Source organism: Lampetra fluviatilis, chromosome 49 (assembly GCF_964198595.1).
Source record: "Lampetra fluviatilis chromosome 49, kcLamFluv1.1, whole genome shotgun sequence".
Taxonomy (NCBI): Eukaryota; Metazoa; Chordata; class Hyperoartia; order Petromyzontiformes; family Petromyzontidae; genus Lampetra; species Lampetra fluviatilis.
The window spans coordinates 4962725-4987110 of record NC_136323.1 but is presented as its reverse complement, the minus strand read 5'-3'; the positions used below and the strand labels follow the sequence as shown (position 1 = coordinate 4987110).

At 49.9% G+C, this 24386-nt stretch overlaps 2 protein-coding genes across 6 annotated transcripts in view; both read left to right on the top strand.

The window, feature by feature from the left end:
* PRDM12 (PR/SET domain 12) overlaps window positions 1-17042 on the top strand; it is a 76492-nt gene extending 59450 nt beyond the window's left edge. Inside the window, exons 8-9 of the mRNA XM_078877785.1 lie at window positions 13552-13758; window positions 16940-17042. Of these exons, the coding sequence (XP_078733911.1) occupies window positions 13552-13758; window positions 16940-17042 (310 nt within the window). The remainder of the gene's footprint in view (window positions 1-13551; window positions 13759-16939) is intronic.
* The window catches only part of NEXN (nexilin F-actin binding protein), a 70040-nt gene that overhangs the window by 33459 nt on the left and 12195 nt on the right, over window positions 1-24386 (top strand). For 3 of the 5 annotated variants that reach the window (XM_078877998.1, XM_078877997.1, XM_078877996.1), the window contains 6 exons: window positions 16940-17130; window positions 19314-19532; window positions 20842-20926; window positions 21694-21842; window positions 22633-22857; window positions 23983-24177. In XM_078877998.1, the coding sequence (XP_078734124.1) occupies window positions 17104-17130; window positions 19314-19532; window positions 20842-20926; window positions 21694-21842; window positions 22633-22857; window positions 23983-24177 (900 nt within the window). In that variant the 5' untranslated portion in view covers window positions 16940-17103. Of the gene's footprint in view, window positions 1-13586; window positions 13904-16939; window positions 17131-19313; window positions 19533-20841; window positions 20927-21693; window positions 21843-22632; window positions 22858-23982; window positions 24178-24386 lie in introns of those variants that run through there. The other 2 variants (XM_078877999.1, XM_078877995.1) reach the window with 1 other exon arrangement.

Here is a 24386-nt window from a genome sequence, read left to right as displayed (position 1 = left end):
ACGCGTGCACTAATTATATACGCTTACAGGGTGATCCATTCATAAACACCGTGTGTGCGCGTGTGTGTGCGTGATGTCGTAGGGTAGCGGTAGGCGCTACGCCGCGCTACGAACCAGGCGACCCACGGTGACGATTATCTGAACCGGTCCCGGGCCTCCCCTAGGTCGACTTGGCCTCAAATGAGCACCTGGTGCGATGTGTGAACATCGCCACTGGGGAGACAAAGGCGGCCCGGGCGTGGTGGTTGGCCCACCCCACGCCCTCGTGTGCCATGCCGGCCTTCATAGGTGATCGATAACAGCACTTGTCCCGACAGTCTGCTAAGGCTATACGGGGCATCTTTGTTTGTGTGTGATGTCTCGGTAAACATGGAACGTTGGCTCAACGTTGACCCAATGGTTCCGACCACAGGACAACGTTGGGGGAGGGGTGTAAGAAAACAGAGGGCGAATCATTTGCGGGAGTAACTCGGGTGCTCTGATTTTCACCCTCCCACGTGTTTCATGATAATAATAATAACAGCAAAGATAAACTCATCATCTCTTGACATGAAAAAAAACCCAATGTAGAAGCAGAACCCTCCTGAACAAAGTTAACCACTGCACGCGCAGAGATACAAACGTGCGACGATTATGAACCACGACTGGCATGAGACCTGTACCAGGATGTATAATGAATCCGCGATAGAATGAACAATACATTTTGTCCGTGCGGAAGGATGACGATCAGCGTTCAGGGGTGGGCTGATATCGGGATTTTTTTTTAATCATCTCTTTAGATCCAGAAATCACGGTGTGATCCACACATCATCGGTTTCCATCCAGAAATCACGTGACCGGCAATCACATTTATGATAAAAAAAAATGTCTGCTCAAAATATCACAGCTTGATCCATGCTATAACACATGCACACGGTATTCAAAATATGTGTGGTCGACCATGGATAAAGCATGGCTGTGATATTTTGAATACATCTGCCGATGTAAAAATCGGTCGATTCCCGTTCTAGTATTCCTTACATGGGCAAAGCCGTGACCAAATACTTCATATACTGTATGGGCCGATAGCATTGACATAATCTATCATTCATTCTGTAGCAGATTAATTTTATCCTGTTGCAGCTCACTCCGATGAGAGGAGGTTTTTACGCAGATTTTAGGAGCGATTCCATTTGTGTGTGTGTGCGCTAACGATCCTGTGTTGTCATCATCATCAGTAGTCGTGCTCAGTCCACTGCTGGATGAAGGCCTCCACGAGCCACCGACATCGGTATCTGGGTGTTGCATGTGTAAATAGCCGGCGAATTGTCTCGGGACAAGCTTCCAGGTATGTTTAATCATCGGCAACTCGGGTCAATCCACTGCTAGACGAGAGCCCCTCCCCAAGACGTCGCCGTTCACATGCCTTGACGATGTGCAAGCACTTTGTCCGGGGGATGATGATGCCATGTGTGTAATGAAGGAGCCTCTTATATCGGTTGGCTGTATGCAAGAGAGTATTGGGTAAACCTGATCTATCTTTACAGAGCACCGTCACTCAAGGCGCTTGACGCGGCTTGCGGAACGGTGACAGAATGGAATGATTTCGATGGCAGGGGGCACTGCAAGCACTGAGGATTGAGTGACAGCGATAGAGGAGGAGGGGAGGGTCGTTTAGGGATCACGAAACGGTAGGGGAGACACGGAAAGCAGCGGAGGGAATAGGAAAAGATTGGGCAATGGAGAAACGGGTGAGCTTTACATTTTGTCGTGGTATTGTTGGTGGATTTCAGGAGGTCTGGCTCGCAATGGAACCGTTTGGCGAATGTGTCTGCCGTGTGGCACGGAGGACAGGCGCCGAGTCGGCACCGCTGGGGTCATCGGTTAAAATCCGGGTTTCAACCACCCTCAAATAATCTGGTTCTCTGGCCTCGAATATTAATTATAATTTACTTAGTGCGGCTGCGGTCGTCCAGAACAGACCGTCCAACGACGCAATCCTCCGATCCACAAATACGAAGGAGACGTCGCAGCGCCGATACACTCCGCTTGCTCCTGACGCGGTTGTCTGTGCTTGTGACCACCTGAATGTGAAATTGTAGTCTACATCAGCAGCCGTACGAAAGGAAAATATTTACTTGTTTACCAAGGAAAGCCACGTTAAGTCTCGTGAATATTATTTTTGCAGGAGGGTCCTGCATCTACATTAGATGTTCATGTTCAGATGTTTTCAGCGGATTAATTACACTGGTCAACAAAACATAACAAAAATTCTGGCCTGGACTTTTGCAGCTGTTTTAGACTAATTTTAGGGTGCTGATTCCAAATCTGATCTCAGATTTGCTCTATCACATCTCATTTTTATGCTATCGGCATACCCAATTTTCATTGATTTTACCCGAAATTAACTCGCTTATGATTACAAGTTGTTGCGAGTCAGTGACTGCTTTAGTGTTAAAATACGGTGCTGTATTTTTAGGATAGTGTGCTTATAATATCATTTTATGTAGATATCCACATTTATTTTATATTTTTCTTCTGCAGTTTTTATTGAAAATGCAATATTTAATACCTCAAAAAACCTGATGTGATAGACAAAAACTGATGCCAGATTTGGAATCAGCACCCCAAAATGACCTTAAACCCGTTGGAATACCTTATGCCAGAAAAGTGTGTTGACCAGTGTTATGAGTTTGTTATTATGCAAGCGGGAGGAAACCGGAGCACCCAAAGACAACCCACGCCTTGCGCAAGGGGGAAACGCTCGATCCCCGAACTGACAGAAACGGATGGCGATTAGTCCACTTGCTGGACCGCCTTCTCGTGGTGAGCCGGGGTACGGCACCTCCTGGACGCCGACGGAGGGAAGGGAGTTTCGCACAGCATCTGTGTGTGATCCACCAACCCTGGCTGCTACTGCTGCTGCTTCCACAGTGCTGGATTATCGGCAACCCACGTGCAACAGCGTAGCCACCACCACCACCGCCTCCGCCTGGCTCGCAAGTTGATGGTCTCAGCCCGGTCACCGATCATGGCAAGATAATTCAGCAGTCTGAGAATGTAAAAAAAATATATATACATATGTGTAGGTACACTGAACCTCTTTTGCAACTTAAGTAGCTGACCGTGCTAATCGGAGGTGCGGGAATATATATTTGATGAGAATGTGACCAATCTTCTTGGTTCTTTCGGTAAAGTCACGTAGAAGGGAAGTAATAAAATAATAAAAATAAAACATAATAAAATAATATAATAAAATAATTCTCACTATTTTATTTTTATTATTTTATTACTTCCCTTCTACGTGACTTTACCGAAAGAACCAAGAAGATGAATCCCTGCAGTCACGAAAGCTTTAAATCGAAATGTGACCAATATATCGCTGCTCTAGGGCACATGGGTCAGAGTGCAGATGGCCCCTGACTGTGCGGGTGAGAGGTTGCCCCACATGATCTCAGACGTAGTTCTGTGATGTCTCCGTCCCGTTGGGTCATTGTCCCGACACAGGCTCGTGCACTGCTCACTGCACGCATCTCGTGACGTCGCCGCGACAGCGCGATGGGAATAACGGGGGGAGGTGGTGAGGGCACAATTGTCCTGACATTTAAAATCAGACTACCGTGTTTTATTTATGCTGGAGGAATCTGACGAGCCGCAAACCTCTTTTTCACAGATGTCTAGTTGGGGCACGTGGTCAGAACGTCTCCACGACAAACAATAACACAAACGAGTTTATAGAAGTGCGAAGTGTAGGAAAGTTAAACAAATCGCAAAAGAAATGTGACCGTATGACAGATCCAACGGTGCCACTATATTCTTTCCCTTCCCCGCCACACGTTTTTGATTCTTTTCCAGCGCAGTTTTTTTGCGTGCTCCATTCAGAGTAAAATAAAAAATAAAAAGGACCCAATAGAATAAAATGGACGGTTGTGAAATAAATAATTTTAACATATAAATAATAAAGAACCTAAATGTCGCGTTCACAATGGTCGAACACAGTACTTCGGCCGCTGTGTGGGCGGACGTGTGTGTGTACGCGCGCTGTCACGCGTGTGTGTATGTGTACACGCGTGTGTGTGTGTACATGCGTGTGTGTGTGTGTACATGGGCATGGTGCTGGCCACCCACCCCCTCGCGTGCCGTTCCGGCCTCCAATAGGTGCTACTCGCTAACAGCACTTGCCCCAACAGTCTGTGCGGGCTACACGGGGGATCTTTGTCTTTTGCTCGTGCATGCACGCGGCGTGTGCGTGCCCTGTGAATGCTTCAATTGTAAAGACGCGCACGGACTGATCTCAGCCGTCCGTCTGCTGACCTCTGACTTTTCGACATATGTCGCCCGCAACTACGTTGTCGTTCGTCTGTGGGTCTCCACGTTAAGTCTGTGGGTCTCTGTGTAAGTCTGCAATGTTACATGTTAAGATTTGGGTCTCTATTTGAATCAATGGATCCGTACGTGACTGTGGGTCTCTGTATAAATCTAGTTTTGGTTTTATATGCAAATCTATGAGTCTATATGCGAATCTACAATGCTCTATGTTAAGCTATGTGTCTCTGTATGAATCAATGGGTCCTTATGTGACTATGTGGGTCTCTGTATAACTCTGCGTATGGGTCTATATGCAAATCCGTGGGTCTCTATGCGAGCCTGTGGTTCTCTGTGGCAGTCTAGGGCTCCGTGAATACATGGGTCTCTCTACGTCTATGGGTCTGGAATGTGAGACTGTGGGCCTCGCAAGGTTGATCTGGGGCAGAGGTCGCAACCGGGTACCCGATACCCGCACCCTACCCGATACCCGGCTACCCATACCCGGCCGGGTACGGGTACCCGTTTGCGACCCTGGTGCGGCCGGGTACGGGTACGGGTAGGCCGTGAGTCACTGGTGAGTAACTGTTTGTCACTCATTTCGGGTAGGGTACGGGTAGGGAACGGGTACCCATTTGCGACCCTGGTGCGGCCGGGTACGGGTACAGGTAAGGAATCAAAACCCGTTTGCGACCTCTGATCTGGGGCCCTGGTGCATCCAGGACAGGTTTGGGTATCGCTCGCTCGCCACTTGGGTTCGCCGGGTTCACAGCGCGGTGCGCTGACCGCCGTGCCTCCGCACCGTGATGCACGAGGCACGAAACTCCCCCGCCGGAGTACACAGTGGGTTCCTTTGTTCAGACACGGTGCCAAATGGGTTGGCGGCGCGTTCAACCGAGAAATGGGTCTTGTTCTTAAAACTGAATAAAAAAATGTAACTGGACTTTTTATTTTACCAGGTAAGGCCCCGCTGGGCTACGTAGCTCTTTTTCGGAAGCGACCTGGGCATGAAGTGGCTTATCACGTGGACATGTATAGCAGCCAAACACTCAAAATACACGTTGATTCTAAATGCGGAGGGAAAAACCGGGAGGACCCGGAGAAAAACCCACGCGACCTCGGGCAGAGACATGCAAACTGCAAACATACAGCACGCGTCGGGGTCACGATCGAACCGATGACCTCCTGCAAACCAGGCGAGGTAGTCAACATCTTCGCCACTGGAGGACGAAGCAGAAGTAGGAGGGAGAGGCGGAGAAGGAGACAAGAAAAAAAAACACCGTTCGTGTGATTTCACATTTTGTCTCCGGGCCGGAAACCGCCGCCGCCGTCGCCCCTGCTCGAAGCGTGCGAGTTGAGGAATGCGCAACGGCCTCGGCGTCTGGGTGGCGCGTCTCGGCGAGAGGCCCCCACGGTGGCCGCCGGGCGGCGCCGGCGGTGGCGTGGGGGGGGGGGACGAGACGATGCGGGGGGGGCGGGGCCCCCGTGGTGCCGTTCTGCAAAAACGACAACAAAGCAAAACAACACGGCCGTGAATTTGTCCGTGTCGCTCCGTTCGATCCCGGGGGGTGGAGCTTTCTCGATGGGTTGTCGAGCACCGATCTCCGTGACGTGGGGCAGACGAACTATTTATTTATTTAGTTAGTTATTTATTAATTAGGTAAGTTATTTAATTATTTATTTATCTGATCTGGTATAAGGCCCACCTGAGCTGCATGGCTCTTTTTCGCGAGCGACCTGGCTATCTCGCAAACGACCGCCCCGTGAAGTGGCTTCTCGCGTGCACGGAAAGACGCCGAGAATCGTGAGCGTCGTCGCGGAGAATGTGGGGAACAAACAAAATAAGCAGATCACACAATTCCCCCCCATCCCCCCCGCATACATTTTACATCCGACTCTCTGCATAACCTTGACAGCTTCCCATCAACCACACAGCCTCCTGTGAGCGGCATAATTCCAGCGGTATTGGTTCAACACAAGTACAACTCTGGGCTCGGTTTCGACATTCAGTGCTTCATCAGCAGGGTCGAGCCTGCTTTTGAAATATCTGAACTTCCAGACGTTATAGGCAAGGGGCCCTCTTTAAGATGTGGGCCCCGGGTCGATATCGTTCAGCAACGTGGTCGTCGACGCGGACAATTACGCCAACAGATGGGATGGTTAACATATTCTTAGGTTTTTTCGGTAAAGTCACGTAGGTAACATTTTTTTAATAAAAATGAATGAAATAAAAATAAAATAAAAATCACGACGTTTCGGAGGCAACACAAGCCTCCGTCTTCAGGTGGAACCGTCACAGCACGATAGCTGTATCTCACTTGATACAGCTATTACTTGATACAGCTATCGTGCTGTGACGGTTCCACCTGAATGAATGTGAAGGACCAGGTGTGTTGGTGTGGGTGTCTAAGGTGGGTGTGGTCGTGGAGGTGTGTGTTAGTAAAAGTGTGTGCGAGAGGTGTGTGTGAATGAAGGTGTGTAAGACAGATGTGTAAATGAAAGTGTAAGACGTGTGTTAGTGTAGGTGTCTAACACAGGTGTGTCAGTGTAGATGTCTAACACAGGTGTGTAACTGAAGGTGTAAGACTTGTGTTTTAGTAAAGGTAAGCCAGGTGTGTTAGTGAAGATGTGTCAAGGTGTTTGATCAAGGTGGGAAAGCTCTGTTAGCGAGCACCTGTGCAGGTATCAGTGGGGTTGGTGTCTTGTGTTCGAGTGCGTGCACGTGCGTGTGTGTCATTATCTGAACCAGTCCTGGGCCTCCCCTCGGTTGAATCAATCTCAGATGAGTATCCAGTGAAATGTGTAAACCTCGTGACTAGGGAGACAAAGGTGGCCGGGCGTCATCTCGGCCACCCAACAACCTCGTGTGCCGTGCCGGCCTCCACAGGTGCTACTCGCTATAAAAGCACTTGCCCCAATAATCTGTTAAGGATATACGGGCAATCTTTGTCTTTGTGTGTGAGAGTTCAAAAAGTTCACTGGAGAGGTGACCGGCTGGTTCGGAGCTAAGGGGCACCCTGAGAGCCTGGCTTCGAATCCAGGTTTCAGCCAAACACAGTCAGCAAATGTCTCACAACAGAGACTCATAGACTCGCACAGAGAGGTACAAACTCGCATACAAACCCCTTAGACTTAGACGGAGACCACGTGTGATTCAACCGGTTGTTCTCATTTGCAGTGAGTTGATGGGTCTCAGCCCCGTCGCGAGCGGTGACTGGCACAAACAAATCCATCGCGTTAAAATTGCTTCTGCAGCTTTACATTCGGGTAAACCATCGTTACCGAGAGACTGGGAAATCTCAGTTTGATCTTCATGCGGCGAATCTGGCGGGGTTGGTGGGAAAGTGCCCCCCCCCACCCACCCACCCACCCCCCCGCTGTGTTGACCCTGGATCACTTAACGGGACCTCGGAGGTAACGCCGTGATGTCCACTTCTACGCGCCGTTCTCTAACACGGAAAGGGTTAACATCACACGACTCCGCGGGTAGAGTTCCCAAAGTAATCTCATGACAACGCGAGGATAACAAAAATAAATAAAAATAATGGGGAAAAGTAGGGAGAGTTGTGTTTGTAACATTGGTCGACGACCAGATACTGTGGCCAGATTGTGCACGTGGAATGCACGCGTGTGCACGTGGAATGCACGCGTGTAAATAGCCTTAACAGGCTGTTGGGGCAAGTGCCGTTAGCGAGCAACCTACGAAGGCCGGCACGGCACACGCGGGTGTGGGTGGCCGGCATCAGGCCCGACTGCCTTTGTCTTCCCAGTGGTGATGTTTTTACACACAGCACCAGGTACTCGTTGAAGGCTGAGTCGACCTAGGGGAGGCACAGGACCGATTCGGATAATCGTCATTGGTGTTGGCCGGGAGCGGGAATCGAACTCGGGTTGCCGGGTTCGTAGCGAGCGCGCAAACCGCTCCACCACCGCTCCCCCACTTGTATGTGTAAAATACAAAGACAAAGATCCCCTGTATAGCCTGAACAGACTGTTGGGGCAAGTGCTGTTAGCGAGCACCTGTGAAGGCCGGCACGGCACACGAGGGGGTGGGTGGCCAGCACCACGCCCGGTCACCTTTGTCTCCCCAGTGGCGATGTTTACACACCGCACCAGGTACTCATTTGAGGCTGAGTCGACCTAATGTGTAAACACACACACGCACGCACACACACACCGCACACATGTGCGGCGCTTAATCGTTTTATATCGGGGCAGTGAGTCAGTAGTGTGCGTGCGCGCGCGTAAATAGACTGTAAGAGAGATCCCAAGTTTGATTGTAGCTAACAAACTCTTTCCCAAATCTTGCAACTCATTTTCTGGAAGGTTCCGCTTGGGGGTGGGGGGGGGGATATTTTGGCAGAAGTCGTTTTATTCATTCATTCATTGTCGCTGTGAGCAAATAATTATCGTTCAAAATTCAAATTCTAGCCTCGTGTTGTTTTTTTGTTGTTGCCTGTTTTAAGATGTTACATTATTTTGACGTTATTCTTTTGGGTGGTGGGGCGGGTGCGGGGGGTATGGAAATGACTTTCTTTTAGTTTCATCGGTGGGTGCCCGGCCTGCTACGACATACGGTTAGGGCACGCTGCTGCCGTTGGTGGCGACGAATGCGCATCGCGAAAAAGGGAAAAGTTTTCGCGACGCGGCACTGAGAGCTGCTCCGTTTGAAATGAACCGCGCGAGACGGAAAACCAAGGAACGACACGGACTCGAGAACACACACGGGTCAACGGCATCATTCACGCACCTTTAAGATGAGTAAAAACAACAACAACAACAACAAGAATAATGACTAAAACTCAACGCGTTCATCAGTGACACTGTGGCCATAAAATGAAATATATGATCCCAAAAAAAATGTAATGTCCGACGTTTCGGGCAATGGGCCCTTCTTCTCAGAGCACATACCTCTGTGGCCTCTCTGCGTGCCATGCGCAATTGCCCAGCACGCCGCCGATTACGTACACAAGCGACCTGGCCACAAATGATAGCGCAACGAAGTGGCTTATCACGTGCAAATTGATAGCAGCAGCCAAGTATTCTTGGCGCGTGCTTCTAAATGTGGAGACAAATCCACGCGTCCACGGTGTAGTGGTTAGCGCACCACGCTACGAACCCCCCCGTGGCTCCCGCTCAATGTAAACACGAATGACGATTATTTGAACCGGTGCTGGGCCTCCCCGAGGTTGACTCGGCCTTAAATGAGTACCTGGTGCGGTGTGTAAACATCGCCACTGGGGAGACAAAGGTAGTCGGGCGTGGTGCTGGCAACCCACCCCCCTCGTGTGCCGTGCCAGCCTTCATAGGTGCACGCTAACAGCACTTGCCCCAATAGTCTGTGTCGGCTACACGGGGGATCTTTGCTTTTGTCTTGGCTGATTGACCCTGGATGATGATGGTGATGATGATGAATCATTTTAAAAGACGCGAACCGCGTGACGAACCCAGCGGCCTGAGTTCAATTTCCACGTAGTCATTACGGCGACTAGCCTACATTGAGTTCTCAGCGTTAATAACACAACACTCGTATGGCCAGACTCGAGTTCATCTAAGACTCTTAGGCTCATAGAGCCAGACTAAAGCTCCTGCAGGATTCACCGTGTTAAATGTGAATATCTAAGGCTCATAGAGCCCGACTAAAGCTCCTGCAGGATTCGCCGTGTTAAGTGTGAATATCTAAGGCTCATAGAGCCAGACTAAAGCTCCTGCAGGATTCACGGTGTTAAGTGTGAATATCTTAGGCTCATAGAGCCAGACTAAAGCTCCTGCAGGATTCACGGTGTTAAGTGTGAATATCTAAGGCTCATAGAGCCAGACTAAAGCTCCTGCAGGATTCACGGTGTTAAGTGTGAATATCTAAGGCTCATAGAGCCAGACTAAAGCTCCTGCAGGATTCACAGTGTTAAGTGTGAATATCTAAGGCTCATAGAGCCAGACTAAAGCTCCTGCAGGATTCACAGTGTTAAGTGTGAATATCTAAGGCTCATAGAGCCAGACTAAAGCTCCTGCAGGATTCACGGTGTTAAGTGTGAATATCTAAGGCTCATAGAGCCAGACTAAAGCTCCTGCAGGATTCACGGTGTTAAGTGTGAATATCTAAGGCTCATAGAGCCAGACTAAAGCTCCTGCAGGATTCACGGTGTTAAGTGTGAATATCTTAGGCTCATAGAGCCAGACTAAAGCTCCTGCAGGATTCACGGTGTTAAGTGTGAATATCTAAGGCTCATAGAGCCAGACTAAAGCTCCTGCAGGATTCACGGTGTTAAGTGTGAATATCTAAGGCTCATAAGAGGCAGACTGAAGCTCCTGCAGGATTCACGGTGTTAAGTGTGAATATCTAAGGCTCATAGAGCCAGACTAAAGCTCCTGCAGGATTCACGGTGTTAAGTGTGAATATCTAAGGCTCATAGAGCCAGACTAAAGCTCCTGCAGGATTCACGGTGTTAAGTGTGAATATCTAAGGCTCATAGAGCCAGACTAAAGCTCCTGCAGGATTCACGGTGTTAAGTGTGAATATCTAAGGCTCATAGAGCCAGACTAAAGCTCCTGCAGGATTCACGGTGTTAAGTGTGAATATCTAAGGCTCATAAGAGGCAGACTGAAGCTCCTGCAGGATTCACAGTGTTAAGTGTGAATATCTAAGGCTCATAGAGCCAGACTAAAGCTCCTGCAGGATTCACAGTGTTAAGTGTGAATATCTAAGGCTCATAGAGCCAGACTAAAGCTCCTGCAGGATTCACGGTGTTAAGTGTGAATATCTAAGGCTCATAGAGCCAGACTAAAGCTCCTGCAGGATTCACGGTGTTAAGTGTGAATATCTAAGGCTCATAGAGCCAGACTAAAGCTCCTGCAGGATTCACGGTGTTAAGTGTGAATATCTAAGGCTCATAGAGCCAGACTAAAGCTCCTGCAGGATTCACGGTGTTAAGTGTGAATATCTAAGGCTCATAAGAGCCAGACTAAAGCTCCTGCAGGATTCACGGTGTTAAGTGTGAATATTTAAGGCTCATAGAGCCAGACTAAAGCTCCTGCAGGATTCACGGTGTTAAGTGTGAATATCTAAGGCTCATAGAGCCAGACTAAAGCTCCTGCAGGATTCACGGTGTTAAGTGTGAATATCTAAGGCTCATAGAGCCAGACTAAAGCTCCTGCAGGATTCACGGTGTTAAGTGTGAATATCTAAGGCTCATAGAGCCAGACTAAAGCTCCTGCAGGATTCACAGTGTTAAGTGTGAATATCTAAGGCTCATAAGAGGCAGACTGAAGCTCCTGCAGGATTCACGGTGTTAAGTGTGAATATCTAAGGCTCATAGAGCCAGACTAAAGCTCCTGCAGGATTCACGGTGTTAAGTGTGAATATCTAAGGCTCATAAGAGGCAGACTAAGGGGTCCCTTGGGATTCACAGCGTTCAGATTTAATGTCTATGGAAGTCTCATGGAGCCAAACCAAGTCTCCTGCACAATGGAGAGGTCGGTGTAAGTGATGTTTAATTACTGTACTTTATTTAGCTTGTTTACCCTGGTGCCTTTTTGCTCATCTTCCCTTGAGGAAAACTCTGGAAGCCCCTCGCTTAACATTTGCTCTCACCACTGTGCACCCCCCCCCACACTCCTTCCACTCCCCTCTCTCTTGAAAAAACGAACCTCAGTCACTTTTCAGGGCCCTTAATAATGTATTTATATTCGATTTTAGTTTTTAATAATTACCAGGTAACGACCCACTGAACTATGTTGCTCACAACGAAGTGGGCTTGTTATCATCATCATCATCAACACGTCGAAATGTATAGCAGCCAAATGTTCTGAACGCATGATGTCGATTCTAAATGTGGAGGGGAAAACCGGAGGAGCCAGAGAAAAATCCACGCGACCACGTGGAGAGACACGCAAACTCCAAATATACAGCAGGCGTCAGGGTCGGGATCGATCCCACGACCTCCTGCACACCAGGCGAGGTAGTTAACATCTCCTAGCCACCGTGATGATGGTGAGAGAGAGAGTGACACGCAAACTCCAAATATACAGCAGCAGGCGTCAGGGTCTGGATCGAGGTTGAACACTCAACCTCCTGAATATCAGGCGAGGTAGTTAACATCCCCTAGCCACCGTGGTGATGATGAGAGAGAGAGAGTGACACGCAAACTACAAATATACAGCAGGCGTCAGGGTCTGGATCGAGGTTGAACCCTCAATCTCCTGCATACCAGGCGAGGTAGTTAACATCTCCTAGCCACCGTGATGATGGTGAGAGAGAGAGTGACACGCAAACTCCAAATATACAGCAGGCATCAGGGTCTGGATCGAGGTTGAACACTCAACCTCCTGTATACCAGGCGAGGTAGTTAACATCTCCTAGCCACCGTGGCGCCTATAGCTCTCGCGCTGCCACGGCGAGCGGTGTGACGGACAGCGTAGCACTCGATACGATCTCCTGGTGCAGCGGATAGAGGCAACAGTGGCGAGTTTATTAAATTCCCCCCCCCCCCTACGTTGCCCACGTGTCGTCCTCCATCCACTCGGCAGTGTCCATAGCTTCACCACCATCAGCACCAGCAGCAGCACGGACGGTCAGTCGATCATCAGGTCGCGCGTGGCGGGGTCCAGTGTGGTTGTGCAGTTGTATGGCCATTGGGGAAGAGTAGGCCAAAAATGTAGTCAGGTTCAGTTTCAACAGCTGTGGCTCACTGGAACCAGACCAAGGCAACTGTGTTCATTTTGGTGCTTTCGAGTTAATATCTGAGGCTCGTAGCGCCAGGACGAGATCCCACTTAGGATTCTTTGTGTTTAGTCTGACCTATTCTTTGGGTTCAAAGAAAATAACAAAATAACAAAAAAACTACGACGTTTCGATCGCAACACAAGCGGTCGTCATCGGGAAAAGGGGGTGTTCTTTTCTTTGAACCTATCTACGTGACTTTACCGAACTACCCAAAGAATATGAATTCCTGCAGTCACGAAAGCTCGAAGTCAAGATTTAGTCTGACCGTTATGTTTATGCCTCCACTAGGGGAGGGGGGGGTGGTGGTGGTGGGGGGGGGGCATCTGCCAGCAGTGGCGGGGGTCAACCAGTTTCGAGGCTGCGCCCTTAGCCTCTGGCGCGAGGGTGTTTACTGTGGGCGTCGGTGGTGGGCAGGGGAATCACTCCTCTTCCTATTCGTGGATCTTACGTGGCCCACGCCGCACCTATCGCCCTCCGTCACAGTCGATCACTGCCCCAACCCCCACCGCCCCACGTCCCCACCTCCTCCCCCGGACCGACGGTAGCGGCAGCGCCAACGGGGGCCCCCCGGCAACTTTGGCCGAATGTATTTTTAGCTGGACCCGCGGAGGCATTCCAGAGCCATGCGGTCGGTCAGCTGAAATACACCACCCGCCGGCACTCACGCACGCGACCACGAACGGGCCCCCCCTCTGCGCCGACGACAAGGACAACGGCGGCGGTGGCGGCAGCAGCTCCCTTGACCGCCGGCGGTGCCCCATCGTTGGCGATCGTCGGGTGTGTTGTCATAAGGGGGTTAACTGCGTCCGCGAGGAGATCTTTTTGGGGACAAGTTGGGGCTCGGATAAAGAGGAGCTGTGTCGAACCGGTCGGCGGGGGAGCAAGGTTGTCTTGAAGGTTCGTCTTGTCCAACTTTGCCGGGCGGGTGTCGGACGATTAGAGTCTGCGTTTATTTTTGCCGGGATTGTTTGCCGTTGTAAAACCCGATGTGGTTCGGCAGAAGATTTGTACTTTTTTTCGCGTGTTTCGGCCGCGATGGCCTCGTCTAAAACGGTTGCGCGGTTTATTTTTGGACAGAATCGCTCGCCGCTTGACCTCGCCCGTCTTGTTTCCGTTTCTCGCCGCTCGGCGGGACGAGATTCGCAATTTTATTCTCTCGACGAACCTCTTGCGAGGAGGTTTGAAACGTCGGCCACTCCCAACGGATCGCCTGTCGGAAGAGGTCGAGAGGTTTGGTTGGTGCAGTGGCCTGTCGTAATTGAACATTTGTCCCACTTACGTTCACTTATTAGCAGATTCTGTCAAAATGTTTCGGCAGAATCTCGCTCGGCAGTCATTTGTTGGAGTTTCGAATATTTGCAGTCTCTTGTCACAGGGTTCGTGTTGGGGTTTAGCCCACTTTTGGGTCTCGGTTTCAAAAATTAACCTTCAATTGAAGATTAAACAAATTACTTGAAAGTTAATTTTTTGTTTACAGCTAACTTGAAATGTGAGTTTAAATCATTAACCTGGGAACCCTCACGTCTGTGCTGTGGAGGTGCCCACCAGTGCAGGACACAGGGAGGAGGGGGACATGAAAGATTCGGATGGGGGGAGATGCGGGTGGGGGGAGACGGAAGGGGAGATGCGATGGAGTGAGATGTGAGGACGGTGGATGCGACTGGTGGAGAGAGGATATCCAAACAGCCGACTCATCCCATGCAATAGTGGTGGCTTCTGGCTTAGAAGATGTGCGAGTCTATGGGCCATGTAAGGTTAACTGAATCTACAAGTTTCTCTGTAAGTCTATGGGCCATGTAAGGTTAACTGAATCTACAAGTTTCTCTGTAAGTCTATAGGCCATGTGAGAGTATCTGAATCTACAAGTTTCTCTGTAAGTCTATGGGCCATGTAAGAGTAACTGAATCTACAAGTTTCTCTGTAAGTCTATGGGCCATGTAAGAGTATCTGAATCTACAAGTCTCTCTGTAAGTCTATGGGCCATGTAAGGTTAACTGAATCTACAAGTTTCTCTGTAAGTCTATAGGCCATGTGAGAGTAACTGAATCTACAAGTTTCTCTGTAAGTCTATGGGCCATGTAAGGTTAACTGAATCTACAAGTTTCTCTGTAAGTCTATAGGCCATGTGAGAGTAACTGAATCTACAAGTTTCTATGTAAGTCTATGGGCCATGTAAGGTTAACTGAATCTACAAGTTTCTCTGTAAGTCTATAGGCCATGTAAGAGTAACTGAAACTACAAGTTTCTCTGTAAGTCTATGGGCCATGTAAGAATAACTGAATCTACAAGTTCTCTGTAAGTCTATGGGCCATGTAAGAGTAACTGAATCTACAAGTTTCTCTGTAAGTCTATAGGCCATGTAAGAGTAACTGAATCTACAAGTTTCTCTGTAAGTCTATGGGCCATGTAAGAGTAACTGAATCTACAAGTTTCTCTGTAAGTCTATGGGCCATGTGAGAGTATCTGAATCTACAAGTTGCTCTGTAAGTCTATGGGCCATGTAAGAGTAACTGAATCTACAAGTTTCTCTGTAAGTCTATGGACCATGTGAGAGTAACTGAATCTACAAGTTTCTCTGTAAGTCTATGGGCCATGTAAGAGTAACTGAATCTACAAGTTTCTCTGTAAGTCTATGGGCCATGTAAGAGTAACTGAATCTACAAGTTTCTCTGTAAGTCTATGGACCATGTAAGAGTATCTGAATCTACAAGTTTCTCTGTAAGTCTATGGGCCATGTAAGAGTAACTGAATCTACAAGTTTCTCTGTAAGTCTATGGACCATGTAAGAGTATCTGAATCTACAAGTTTCTCTGTAAGTATATGGGCCATGTAAGAGTAACTGAATCTACAAGTTTCTCTGTAAGTCTATAAGCCATGTAAGGTTAACTGAATCTACAAGTTTCTCTGTAAGTCTATGGGCCATGTAAGGTTAACTGAATCTACAAGTTTCTCTGTAAGTCTATGGGCCATGTAAGGTTAACTGAATCTACAAGTTTCTCTGTAAGTCTATGGGCCATGTAAGAGTAACTGAATCTACAAGTTTCTCTGTAAGTCTATGGGCCATGTGAGAGTAACTGAATCTACAAGTTTCTCTGTAAGTCTATGGGCCATGTAAGCGTAACTGAATCTACAAGTTTCTCTGTAAGTCTATGGGCCATGTAAGAGTATCTGAATCTACAAGTTTCTCTGTAAGTCTATGGGCCATGTGAGAGTAACTGAATCTACAAGTTTCTCTGTAAGTCTATGGGCCATGTAAGCGTAACTGAATCTACAAGTTTCTCTGTAAGTCTATGGGCCATGTAAGGTTAACTGAATCTACAAGTTTATCTGTAAGTCTATGGGCCATGTAAGAGTATCTGAATCTACAAGTTTCTCTGTAAGTCTATGGGCCATGTAAGAGTAACTGAATCTACAAGTTTCTCTGTAAGTCTATGGGCCATGTAAGAGTATCTGAATCTACAAGTTTCTCTCTAAGTCTATTGGCCATGTAAAAGTATCTGAGTTTGAGTGTCTATGCAAGCTGATGGATTTCTAAGGATAAGGAGGTGTGACGAGGGATGAGACGTGGCATGGAATAGAAGCTCATAGAGGGAGAACTGAGTATGAAGATAATAGAACAACTTGTGTGTTTAGTTTGTTGTCCTTCCCCCCCCCCCACACGTGCGATTAGCGCAGGTGGCTACATACGGTGCGAAAGAAGTTCAACATACGTACAGCAGCTAACCACATACAAGAGTGGGACATGGTGGCTAAGAGATGTTAACTACCTCGTCTGGTATACAGGGGGTCGTGGGTTCGATCCCAACCCTGACACCGGCTGTATATTTGGAGTTTTACGTAGCCGACCGCACTAATCGGCGATGCGTGTCCTTTGTGTGTCCGTTGCGTGTCCGTTGTGTGGTTGTGTGGTTGTGTGTCCGTTGCGTGTCCCAGTGTCCGTTTCCGCGTGCGTCCACCGTCCGTGCCGGCGCGCTCTCGCGGGAATCTCGTCGCTGGCAAGACGGACGACGAAGACGAACATCTCTCCAAGCCCTGACGCCGTCGCCACCGTCGCCACCGCCACGTCTCTCTGAGTCGGGAATTTTGTGGACGCAACCATGACGGAAGTTGCACACAAGGCAGAGGTGACCCCCCCCCCCAACACCCCCCCTCCCCCACGCCTCCGCAACACCCACCCACGCTTGCCGTTCGTTTCGTCAACGAAATTACACGAGCGACGAAAACGTCTTCGTCGACGAAGCGTTTTCTTTTTTTTTCTTCCCCCGAGTCAACGATATCCGAGTGCGGATGAAATTAATCGATGGGCTTCGTCTGCCGCCAAGCCCGCCAGAGATGGTGGCCCAGGATCAAAGCAAATCGCCGCTTGGCACAGCATCTGCAGTTGCTTTCGTCGTGTCCTGTCGTGTCGATTTATTTATTTGAACCGCCCCCCCCCGACCACCTCCGCCTCCAACCAGCCAGCGACAGTGCCAATCATCAAAGCTCAAGTTTTCACACGTGGGCAAACGGTGCCATTCGAATCGTTTTTTTTAAATCCTTTATATTAAGTTCACTTGCTTGCTTGCTTGCGCGCTTACGACCGTGCAAATCTTTCGGTCGTTTTTTTAACCCACTTCCCGTGATCCAATCGAGCTGACATTTTGCACACAGACTCGTTGTCCGTGACAATTTATTTTCGTGAAAAAATTTTTCCTAAATTTTCCACTTTTTAGGATTTTTTTTTCATATTTCATTTAAAAAACCAATGTGATAAAAATGAAACTCTTACTCAAGAAAAACAGAAATGAATAATAAAATAAAACTGATGCCACGCATATAAAGGATTTATAGTGAAAAACTTTGTTTTTACGGGTTAATTTTTTAATTCCAGGGCCAATGTTGAGTAGTTTATCGTGAGGTTACGACTGTTGGCGAACCTTCAGGATGCCGCTTTGCCGGAAGCGGCGTTAAGTGTCGGCGCAGTCTCGAGTTCGCCGTTTTCGGGTTCCCCGGCCTCCTGATACGTTTCTTGAATCTCCGCTCGCCGCGTTTGGTCCAGCCAGCGGTGTGAATGCGTGCGCCACACGGGGAGTCGATGGGAAGGGGTGGCCGCTCTCGCTGGCCGGCGTGGCAGAGTAGGCTAAAGGGGGGGGGGAGACCCCTTCCGGTCGATGGGGATCTCCGTGGAACTCCCTGGAGAGTTTTGTCCCCCTTCTGAGCGAGCAATTGCGGGGCTGCACCTTGGCCGTTACATTTTTTAAATAAAATAATATGTTATTAATAAATAATAACATAATTAAATAATAACATATATTATATATTCTAAATTGTAATGTTATAATAGAATAATATGATTGTCATTATTTTATATTAATAATATTATTGTTAGCGAGAATTTGGAAGGCAGCGGCGATTCTTATCGAAACTCGTCCCTGTTCCTTCCAATGCTCTCTCATCCCATCCATCCCATCCCATGCATTTGATCCAACCGATCCATCCATCCTATCTCATCCCATCCATAATATCTCATCCCATCCATCCTATCCATCTCATCCAAACTATCCCATCCTATCCCAACCCATCCATCCGATCCATCCCATCCCATGCATTTGATCCAACCGATCCATCCATTCTATCTCATCCCATCCCATACATTTGATCCAACCGATCCATCCATCCTATCTCATCCCATCCATTATCTCATCCCATCCATCCTATCCATCTCATCCAAACTATCCCATCCTATCCCAACCCATCCATCCGATCCATCCCATCCCATACATTTGATCCAACCGATCCATCCCTCCTATCTCATCCCATCCATAATATCTCATCCCATCCATCCTATCCATCTCATCCAAACTATCCCATCCTATCCCAACCCATCCATCCGATCCATCCCATCCCATGCATTTGATCCAACCGATCCATCCATTCTATCTCATCCCATCCCATACATTTGATCCAACCGATCCATCCATCCTATCTCATCCCATCCATAATATCTCATCCCATCCATCCTATCCATCTCATCCAAACTATCCCATCCTATCCCAACCCATCCATCCGATCCATCCCATCCCATGCATTTGATCCAACCGATCCATCCATTCTATCTCATCCCATCCCATGCATTTGATCCTACCGATCCACCCATCCTATCTTATCCCATCCATAATATCTCATCCCATCCATCCTATCCATCTCATCCCAACTATCCCATCCTATCCCAACCCATCCATCCGATTCATCCATCTGCTCCATCCCATCCAACCATTTATCCGCTCATCCGCCCATCCTTCCGCGCTCCCCCGACGCGCTCCCCCAGCGGATCCTGGCCTCGACGGGGAAGCCGGTGCAGAGGACGTACGTCCCGCGGCTGTCGACGGGCAGCGACGGCGGCGGCGGCGAGGGCGACGTGGTGAGCCGCTTCGAGCAGAACCGGCAGGTGAGGGAGGAGCGCTCGCGGCGCCGCTGCAACGACGAGCGGCAGAAGCGCAACGAGCAGTTCCGCCGTGAGAAGGAGCTCAACCGGCGCAAGCAGGAGGTACGTGCGTGTAGATGTGTGTAGGTGTGTGTGTGCGTGTGTAGATGTGCGTGTGTAGATGTGTGTGTGTGTGCGTGTGTAGGTGTGTGTGTGTGTGTGTGTAGGTGCGTGTGTAGGTGTGTGTAGGCGTGTGTGTGTGTGTGCGTGCGTGTATAGGTGTGTGTGTGTGTAGGTATGTGCGTGTGTAGGTGTGTGTAGATGTGCGTGCGTGTGTAGGTGTGTGTAGGTGTGTGTGTGTGCGTGCGTGTGTAGGTGTGTGTGTGCGTGTGTAGGTGCGTGTGTAGGTGTGTGTGTGTGTTCATCGTGTGACCGTGCTTTTATAGGTGCTCGCTAACAGCACTTGCCCCAACAGTCGGTTAAGGTTATACGGGGGATCTTTCGCTTTGTTGTAGGTGCGTGTGTGTGTGTGTAGGTGTGTGCGTGTGTGTGTGTGTGTGTAGGTGTGTGGGGAGCCGTAGTGTAGTGGGTAGCACGCTGCGCTACGAACCTCGTGACCCGGGTTCGATTCTCGCTTACATCCACCAGCACCAGTGACCATTATCTGAACCGATCCTGGGCCTCCCCGAGGTCGACTCGGTCTCAAATGAGTACCTGGTACCATGTGTAAACATCGCCACTGGGGAGACAAAGGCGGCCGGGCGTGGTGTTGGCCACCCACCCCCTCATGTGCTGTCCCGGCCTTCATAGGTGCTGCTACTCGCTAACAGCACTTGCCCCTGGGGGATCTTTGTTTTTGTGTGTGTGGGTATGTGTATACGTGTACGTGTGTGTGTACGAGTTGACAGATGCTCGACAGTTATGAGTGCGCTGAACATATTTGATGTCGTCATCCTCATTATCATCATAATCGTCGTTATCATCATCGTTTGTGTTATTATCATCATCGTCGTCGTCGTCATCATTATCGTCATCATTGTCATCATCAATGTGATCGTTGTCGTCGTCATCACTGTCGTTATCATGATTATCGTCATCATCGTCGTCGTCATCGTCCTCATCATCGTTGTTGTCCCCATCGCCGTTATCGTCACCATTGTCACCATTGTCACCATTGTCACCATCGTCACTACCGTCGTCATCATGATTGTCGCTATTGTCATAATCATCGTCGTCGTCGTCATCGTCCCCATCATCATTGTTGTCCCCATCGCCGTTATCGTCACCATTGTCACCATTGTCACCATTGTCACCACCGTCGTCATCATGATTGTCGTAATCATCGTCGTCATTGTCCCCATCATCATCGTTGTCCCCATCGCCGTCATCGTCACCACCGTCACCACCGCCGTTGTCTCCGCCGCCGTTGCAGCTGAAGCAGCTGCTCGCGTCCGATGACGAGGAGGAGGAGGCCAAGCCGGCACAGGTGAAGAAGACGTTCGTCCCCAAGCTGTCTGGTGAGCGGCGCGTGCAGCCGCGATCTCCCTCCACCGCCACATTTCACGGGAGGCTCTCCCCCCCCCGACTCCCGTGTTGACACTCACGAATGACAAAAACCGAAAACAATCAGAAGAGACCATTGGAACCTCATTTGCCAGTAAAAAATATGATCATTGGTTTTTTACCCTTCCATCTGGCAACAAAACTGACACCTTTTTTACAAGGAGTCATGTTTGCATAGACCGCAATACCTGCAGTCATAAGGCAAACAAAAAACATAACAATCAACTTCAAGGACAGTGCACATTGTCAGAGTTGTGTTTTTTGTTTGCATTATGACTGCAGGTATTGTGGTCTATGCAAACATGACTCCTTGTAAAAAAGGTGTCAGTTTTGTTGCCAGATAGAAGGGTAAAAAACCAATTATCATATTTTTTACTGGCAAATGAGGTTCCAATGGTGCAAATGCTTACCCCGAGCTCTCATACTATGATGGTGCATTGCCTTTGAGTTGTGCGCCTTTTGGCGTCATCTGGTCCAACCCATGTGAGACGAGGCTCTAAGGAAAGCTGTCTCGGGTGTGGACCAATCAACTTCAAGGACAGTGCATATCATTATCAGAGTTGTGTTTTTTGTTTGCATTATGACTGCAGGTATTGTGGTCTATGCAAACATGACTCCTTGTAAAAAAAGGTGTCCGTTTTGTTGCCAGATGGAAGGGTAAAAAAACCAATTATCAATCAGAAGAGAATCGCCCCCCCCCGCCCCGCCCCGGCGCGCGCAGGCACGGTGAAAGGGAAGTTCGCCGAGATGGAGAAGGCGCGCGCCGAGGACGAGCGCAAGCGTGCGGAGGAAGAGCGGCGGCGCCGCCACGAGCAGGACCACATGGAGAAGAAGAAGATGCAGAAGGAGGTCGCCAAGAAGCTCGCCGAGGTCAGGGTGACGACTACCCCGCCCCCCTGCCCCCAAGGGTTAGGGGTTAGGGGTTAGCAGGGCGGAGTGCAGCGGTGGAGTTCTGTTGCTGCTGCTGCTGCTGCTCCTGCTGCTACTGCTGCGGCTGCTGCTGCTGTTGCTGCTGCTGTCTGCTGCTGCTCCTGCTGCTGCTGCGGCTGCTGCTGCTGTTGCTGCTGCTGCTCCTGCTGCTGCTGCTGCTGCTGCTGCTGCTTCTGGTTCTGCTGGTTCTTCACAATTCTGGCAAATCGCCCGATGAAGCTGGTTGTCGTTGTGATCGCCGCAGCTACTCGAGTTGTGAATGTTGTGGGTTTTACTTTCCAACATGCCGGTGTGCTGAAGTAGTTACTGATTGGGGTTAAGGTCAGGGTTTGGAGCTGGGGGTTAGGGTCAGGGGCTAGATGGGGTTAGGGTCAGGGGTTAGAATTGGGGTTGGAGTTGGGGTTAGGGGTTATAGTTGGGGTTAAGGTCAGGGGCTAGTTGGGATTAGGGTCAGGGTTTGGAGTTGGGGGTTAAGGTCAGGGGCTAGTTGGGATTAGGGTCAGGGTTTGGAGTTGGGGGTTAGGGTCAGGGGCTAGTTGAGGTTAGGGTCAGGGGTTGGGGTCAGGAATTAGAGTTGGAGTTAGGGGTCATGGGGTTAGGGGTCATGGGGTTAGGGGTCATGGGGTTAGGGGTCATGGGGTTAGAGTTGAGCTGGGCTCCCCCGCCCCCGCCCCCCCCCCCCCCCCGCGTGTCACCGCTCACGCTCCGTGTCACCGCTCTCACCGCGCAGGAGCAAGGCGGTGGCGGCAGCGTTGGTGCCGATGCCGACTCTGCGGCACCGGCGGCTGCGGCGGAAGTGAACAAGACGCCGGGCAAGCTGAGCGTCGACTTCGAGAGCCTGAAGCGCGCCGAGGAGGAGGAGGCGGTGCGCAGGAAGGAGCAGGAGAAGAAGCTGCGCTACGAGGAAAACCGCCGCTCGTTCCGCGAGTCCAAGCGCCGCTCGTACCTCGCCATGGTGACGGCCCCACGCCTCCTCTTCCGCTCCCCTCGCTCGCTCATTCGAACGCCCGCACACTCGACGCGCTCGGGGCGCCATGCTGGCGAGATGTTGACTTCCACTTCGTTGGGCTATTATTTGTGATGGCCGGGTCACGTCTGAATAGCTCGGGGTGCGGCCTTAGCTGGTGCAATTAAAATAGTCTAAAGTTTAGTTTGCACGGCCTTTGCGCATTCGGCATACGGTATATTCTCCCACTCCACATCCGACAAATAGGCTCCATCTCAGTATCATTGAAATCCGAACTAAAGGCATTTTTATTCATCCGGGCATATGCTTAGAAATTGGAAATCGCGTGTTGGACATTCGACTGATTGGTGTCAAGTCGTCGTAACCCGTTTGGCCGTGACTCCACTACGGCCCCCGCCCGTGAAGGTTGTCCCCGGCTTGAGTGTGAGAAGTTGCGATTGTAGCCTGGCATGTTGAGACTCAATGGACTCATGTGTCTGTTGTGATAAGATTTGTTGTTGTTGTTTGTGCTTCGTTTGTTTTGGTGCCGTTTATTGATTTGTTTGTTAATTTCAAAATTGAGGAATTTCACTTGATTTTTTTAATCTATAAATAATAAGCTTTGGCCCTTAAAAAAATAATGTACAGCATTGTGGGATGCAATTATCACGAATGACTGCTCTCTATATAGACGCGGCCTGGCGTGGTGCTGGCCATCGCACTCCGCTCTATGTGCGCCGTGCCGGCCTATGTAGGTGGTTCTGCTCGCTCGCAGCACTTGCCCCCAACGGGGGGGGGGGGGGGGCATCTTCGTGTGTAATGCTCCTGCTTAGGTCGGGCGTCAAAGTCGATTTCCGTGCCACCAGGTGGGGAACTGGGAGAGGACCAGGATGGAGGTCGTCACATGTTTTTGCGGGAGTGAACCCGGGCCGCCGATGCGACGGAGCCGAAAGGGCCCGTGACCAAGATAGGCGAGCTCGACCGGGCAAATTAGAGACTGGCGCCGAAAATGTCGCGCGGACGCGAATCGATGTTTGAAAAAAAAAAAAACGTCTTAGCACGACCACAAATAAAAATTTGAAAAATTTGAAATTGCCGCGTAAACCAACGGCGTTCGCGCACCCTGCCGCGTAGGACGAGGAGGAGGAGGAGGCGACCGCGAGGGCGCAAGCGGAGAAGCCGGCGCTGGCGGTGCCGGGCAAGCTGCAGCTGAGCTTCGAGGAGCTGGAGCGCCAGCGCCGCGAGGAAGAGCGGCGGCGCACGGAGGAGGAGGCTCGCCGACGGCTCGACGAGGAGCGGCGAGCGTACCTGGAGGCCAGGAAGCACGAGGTGCAGCCGCCCACCACGCACTGCACTTGATCTCGTTTACCATTTGGTATTTTTACCAGGGAAAGGCACCCCCCCGCCCCTCCCCGCCGCCGCCCCCACACCGAGCTGGTGTGTAACTCTTCATCAGAAGCCACCTGGCCACAAACGATCGCTCACGTGGATATTTATGGCCGCGAAATTCTCAAAATGCGCTTTTATTCTCAATGTGG